The sequence below is a fragment of the Bison bison genome, unplaced genomic scaffold (genome assembly GCF_000754665.1).
Source record: "Bison bison bison isolate TAMUID 2011002044 unplaced genomic scaffold, Bison_UMD1.0 scf7180017864256, whole genome shotgun sequence".
Classification (NCBI taxonomy): Eukaryota; Metazoa; Chordata; class Mammalia; order Artiodactyla; family Bovidae; genus Bison; species Bison bison.
Genome location: NW_011494828.1, coordinates 1,580,627 through 1,586,488, shown reverse-complemented (window position 1 = coordinate 1,586,488; position 5,862 = coordinate 1,580,627). Strand labels below are relative to the sequence as shown.

The 5,862-nt window shown below is 43.4% G+C and overlaps 1 protein-coding gene across 5 annotated transcripts in view; it reads left to right on the top strand.

Moving 5' to 3' along the window:
* GPBP1L1 (GC-rich promoter binding protein 1-like 1) overlaps window positions 1–4,054 on the top strand; it is a 72,997-nt gene extending 68,943 nt beyond the window's left edge. For all 5 annotated transcript variants that reach the window (XM_010847861.1, XM_010847860.1, XM_010847858.1 and 2 more), the window contains exons 11-12: window positions 1,836–1,938; window positions 2,992–4,054. In XM_010847861.1, coding sequence (XP_010846163.1) covers window positions 1,836–1,938; window positions 2,992–3,144 — 256 coding nt within the window. In that variant the 3' untranslated portion in view covers window positions 3,145–4,054. The remainder of the gene's footprint in view (window positions 1–1,835; window positions 1,939–2,991) is intronic.
* Window positions 4,055–5,862: the final 1,808 nt, after the last annotated feature.

Sequence of the window (5,862 nt, the reverse complement as noted above, 5' to 3'; positions counted from 1 at the left end):
ATACCACCCTTATGGCAGAAAGTGAAGAGGAACTCAAAAGCCTCTTGATGAAAGTGAAAGTGGAGAGTGAAAAAGTTGGCTTAAAGCTCAACACTCAGAAAACGAAGATCATGGCATCCGGTCCCATGACTTCATGGGAAATAGATGGGGAAACAGTGGAAACAGTGTCAGACTATTTTTGGGGGGCTCCAAAATCACTGCAGATGGTGATTGCAGCCATGAAATTAAAAGACGCTTACTCTTTGGAAGGAAAGTTATGACCAACCTAGATAGCATATTGAAAAGCAGAGACATTACTTTGCCAGCAAAGATTCATCTAGTCAAGGCTATGGTTTTCCTTGTGGTCATGTATGGATGTGAGAGTTGGGCTGTGAAGAAGGCTGAGCGCCAAAGAATTGATGCTTTTGAACTCTGGTGTTGGAGAAGACTCTTGAGAATCCCTTGGACTGCAAGGAAATCCAACCAGTCCATTCTGAAGGAGATCAGCCCTGGGATTTCTTTGGAAGGAATGATGCTAAAGCTGAAACTCCAGTACTTTGGCCACCTCAGGCGAAGAGTTGACTCATTGGAAAAGACTCTGATGCTGGGAGGGATTGGGGGCAGGAGGAGAAGGGGACGGCAGAGGATGAGATGGCTGGATGGCATCACTGACTCGATGGACGTGAGTCTGGGTGAACTCCGGGAGTTGGTGATGGACAGGGAGGCCTGGCGTGCTGCGATTCATGGGGTTGCAAAGAGTCAGACACGACTGAGCAACTGAACTGAACTGAACTGAAGGTATGAGGCCTGTTCTTTAAATGAGGGCCTTGAACACAGAGCCAACCAAGGTGTCTGGCCAACTGGATGGCAGATGGGACCTGCCAGGTATCTTCCTGAAAAGGAGCTCCTATCCAGAGGAACTTAAAAAGGGGTAAACAATCACAAGGTTATGGGGTTTACAATGCCATGAAATTAAGAGAACTCAGAGCGTCTTCCCTGGCAGTCCAGCGGTTAATTCTCCATGCTTCCACTGCAGGGGCATGGCTTCCATTCCTGGTCAGGGAAGTAAGATCCCACATGCTGTGTTGTGCAGTCAAGAAAAATAGGAACCTTGGTACATGTGGCTATGTGCTGATTTTGCTCACGGGAGACAGTGAGATTTCTTTGGTTTTGCCTATGGGACAGTTTGACTCTTTTCTTTATTCTGCTGCTTCTACATAAGAGTTCTCTATAACTCTTATGCTCTGGAAAGAGCACCTGTGTATCGATTTTGTATCCTGTAGCTTAGCTCAATTCACTGATTAGCTCGAGTGATTTTGTGACACTGTCTTGTACAGTATCATGGCATCTGCAAACAGTAAAAGCATTACTTCTTTTCCTATCTGAATTTCTTTTATTTCTTTTTCTTCTCTGATTGCTGTAGCTAGGATTTCCAAAACTATGTTGAATAATAGTGGTGAAAGTGGATACCCTTGTCTTGTTCCTGATTTTAGGGGGAATGCTTTCAGTTTTTCACCACTGAGAATGTTTGCTGTAGGCTTATCATATATGGCCTTTACTGTGTTGAGGTAGGTTCCTTCTATGTCCATTTTTTGAAGAGTTTTAATCATAAATAGGTGCTGAATTTTGTCAAAGGCTTCTTCTGCATCTATTGAGATTGGAAAGAGCAACTGTGGAGATTCACCATCTAATTCCAGGCACCTAAGTAGTCATAATTAAAGCTTATCCTACTGAGTATAAAGAGAAAAACCCATGTTTCTTCTCTAAATGGATACCATTGTCCCTGGGCAGGAAAGTTTCTATGGAAAGTTAAGGGCTTCCCTCCCACTTAAAGCTGTATTTTCTTTTTCTACTAGGTTACTGAAAGCAATGGGATGGCAGGAGTATCCTGAAAATGACGAGAATTGTCTTCCCCTCACAGAGGATGAGCTCAGAGAGTTCCACATGAAGACAGAGCAGGTATGTGGTAAACTTTGCTGGAGAGCAGTTAATGACTAAGAGAAAAAGTCCCAGTTTAGGGTGTGAGAAGGACCTTGAGAAAGAAAACAATAAGTTGCCATTGTAGAAATACAGAGGAGCATCCCAGGCCATAAGGACCTCCAGTGGTGGACACAGAACCCGGTCAGTAGTTCGCAGATTACAGAAAGCAATATGTTATTTCATCCTGGAAGCTCTAACTCCTCCTCAGAACCACAAGGCTATGTTCCAAGGTTATGGACTGAGCCCTTGGTCCCTGGGGAAGCAGGCTAACCCTGCTCTGCTTGCAGCCTTGTGGATTCCCTCTGGTACCCCACCCAGAGCCAAGAAACCAAATAGTCTCTCTAAATTTCTTCAACAAATGCCTAGATTCTTTCTTTGAATAAAACACTGCCAGGTCCCTACAAACCTCATGGAACCTAAGTTCTGGTGGTATGTATTTAAAGCATAAGTAACAGTGATGTTAAATCCTATAAGGAAAAGTATAGGCTGACATAAAGACTTCAGTACTCAGAATTCTGTTCCCCTATCATCGTCATCACCTGAGAACTTGTGGAAATAAGAAATCTTGAACCCTACCTCAGACATACTCAATCAGTCTGCATTTTAAAGAAATCTTTAGGTGATTCATTTGCACATTGCAGTTCAAAAAGCACTGCTGTAAGAAATCTTCAGTTTCTTAGAAGAAAGAACATTCTGGCTAAAATTGAGCTGAAGCCTGGCCTTTCCCAACTTCCCTGATGGCTCAGGAATAAAGAATCCGCCTGGAATACAGAAGACCTGGTTTTGATTCCTGGGTCAGGAAGATCCCCTGGAGAAGGGAATGGCAACCCACTCCAGTATTCTTGCCTGGGAAATTCCATGGACAGAGGAGCCAGGTGGGCTACAGTCCATGGGGTTGCAGAGTCAACTGAGCAACTAACACTTCGGCTTTCTGGCCTTTGCCAGGTCCTGGGAAACGGTAGTGACTTTTGGTCCTGGGCCAGTGTAGTGACTGCTGATGGTCTTTTCCTTTTTTTCCCATGCCAACCACAGCTGAGAAGAAACGGCTTCGGAAAGAATGGCTTCTTGCAGAGTCGAAGTTCCAGCCTCTTCTCCCCTTGGAGGAGCACTTGCAGAGCAGAGTTTGAGGACTCAGACACGGAGACAAGTAGCAGTGAGACATCTGATGATGATGCCTGGAAGTAGGCGTATAAATGCTCACAGTTAAATCTGACCCAGTAAACTCAGCTTGTGTGTTTAGGGGTTATACAGAAGAAATCGTTCTTTGCCTTTTCCTTTTCTTATTTTATTGTTGAATACTTCATGCACAAGGGAAATAATCATATCCCAAAGAGAGAGCGAGCGATTGGCTTGTTTAGCTTTTGTTGTTGTTCTTCCCTGTTACCTGCTTAATAGAGAGAATTTTGTGTGGTGGGAAAGATTTTTAAAACACACATACACACAGTATATATGGGGCAATGCACAGGTGGGAGCTGGCAGTGCAGAGAGGAGGAGACACTGGTCTGCAGCAGCAGCTTCTACTACCAGCCCTTGGGGCACTCACCCTTGTGCTCAAGCAATCATTGTCAATGACAAAGTGACTGTTGAAGTTATAATTGTATTAAATTAATGCTAATAATTTGGATATTTTATTTTATTTCTGGCTGCTCGGGTAACGTTAGCCCTTAACCAAGCATATGTGGTTTTTTCCCTTTTTTTTTTCTTTCTGGGTACAGCTGTAAAATATTTGGATATAGGAAATGTTGTGTTATTCTTGCAGCCTTGATATTCAGGGTGGATTGTAAAATATAAATTTTTGTGAGATTTCAAAGATTAAGATTATTTTGATAACATTATTTACAGATTTAAAAGATGTGGTTATCACAAGTCTGTTGAGGGGGAAAACTACTGCATAAAATAACTAACTTGGAATAAATATTTTGCATCAGTTTGGATTGTCTTGTGTAAGAAGTATATTTTCTTTAAAATTAGATGAGTGGATTTAGAGGTCTGAGGGAAAAAAATCCGAATTCAGACACACCTGTTTCTCCTTTTAGCAGATACATTTTTGATGCAGAAAACCTGTGCAATAAACTACCAGTAATAAAACCAGAAACCCAAGTTTCCTTTCTGAAGCTGTTTTTCACTGCCCGTGTATTTGCCAGTGTGCCTATTTTAAGGAACTCTGTGCCTGAATATTCGTGCTAAATAAGAATATAGGGTGTCCCAGGCATTGTGCAAGGCCCTGGGAATGCAAGGAGCACGCAACTCAATAGGGAAGAGAAGAAACAGTTACATTAAAAATGGAATCTTAGGGCAAGATCTGATGAACAATTAGAAGTGAACAGATCACTGATGGTGGCATTCTTTGACCAGCTGTATATCACGTGGTCCCCAGTGGATATAGCAGCCCAAGATGATGCTGTAATGGGAGACAAGCAAGAGTAACAGGCCCAACCACTTGAAAGGATAACTGTCTTACAGTGTAGATTCCAGAAGGGGTAGAGACTAGAGGAAGGGAAACCACCATGATACTTGGTAGATTCTAAAGGATAGGAAGGCAGAGTACTAATAAGAAAACTTGGGACTTCCCTGGTGATCTAGTGGATAAGACGCCACAGTTCCAGTGTAGGCGGCAAGGGTTCAATCCCTTATTGGGAAACTAGGGATCCCATGTGCCATGTGGGCGGTCAAAAGAGAGAGAGATTAATAGAGGAAGGAAGGAAAAGAAAAAAATTGAGTTATGACACTACATTAATTGTGAATCTTTATTTCAGTATTAAAATATGAAAAATGTGCATCTTAGGCTCAATGAAATACTATTAAATGAACTATAAATTGGAAATGAGAAGTAGGTTGAGTTAGACATATCCTGTATATTTGGTCTTGGGCTTTGCCATAACTAGTGCTCTCAGAACAAATTTCTAAAGTGTAGCCCTTTTCTCACTTGAAATTGAGCTGGACTTTGATTATATACTTTGAAGTACTGTGTAACCTGCTGCTCCTCCTACCTTGGCCTTAAGTACCTGGGGGTGGGGTAACCACCACCTGCTTGTTTAGAAACATGGAGCTGTCAGAGCTCCTGTTTCTGTTGGATTCATCTACTCAGGGAGCTGGCAGGGAGATCAGTCAGCAGGAATGGGGCCTGTGTGGGCCCCAGTCTCGAGTGAAGGGGTACCTTTCTGTATTTGATTTCCTTTTCTGATGGATTGTGTTCTTCCAGAACCTTCTTTTCTGGGCTGTGCTGATTATCTTGGTTGGGGTGTGGTGGGAATTGGGAGTTGGGGAGCCTTGGTGTGACTTGGTTATGCAAAAAATGTTACCTCCAGAGAGGCATGGTGGAAGGAAATGCTTGTTACTCAACCAGCAAGTCATGGTTTCCAGGCACAATGCCTTCTCTCTCAAGTATTCCCTGGATGGACAATGACATTTAACTTGGGATACATCCACTTGGGCAAAACAAGAATGAAGAAGATGACCTTTTCTGCCAGAGGCTATTAAATGGCCAAGATGAAGTATGTGGTGATGTGGACTCAGCTGAAATTCTAGGAGGCAGCTGTTTGCTCCCCTTTATTAATATAGGCAGAAAAACCAAGATGTGGTGGTAAGAGACTTGCCTATACTCATACAAGGTTGAACAATGCTTTAACAGTGTTTTTCAAGCCAGGGACTCCTCCCTAAGGTGACTAAGCCTTCCCACTCATTCTCCAGACCTGCCCAGACCTGAGGTGGTTGCCCAGGGAGCTAAAGCTTCTCCCCAAACAAACTTGACCTGGTAAACGTGGTCTTTCCTCTCTACCTTTGGCTATTTCATCCTCCTCTCCCTTTCCCTCTGCCCCTGTGTCCTGTTTTCTCCAGGTCTTGGCTGGTGTCAGGAAAGGGGTCCCCTCCCATGGCCTCCCACTCCAGGGAGCCAGGGCTCCT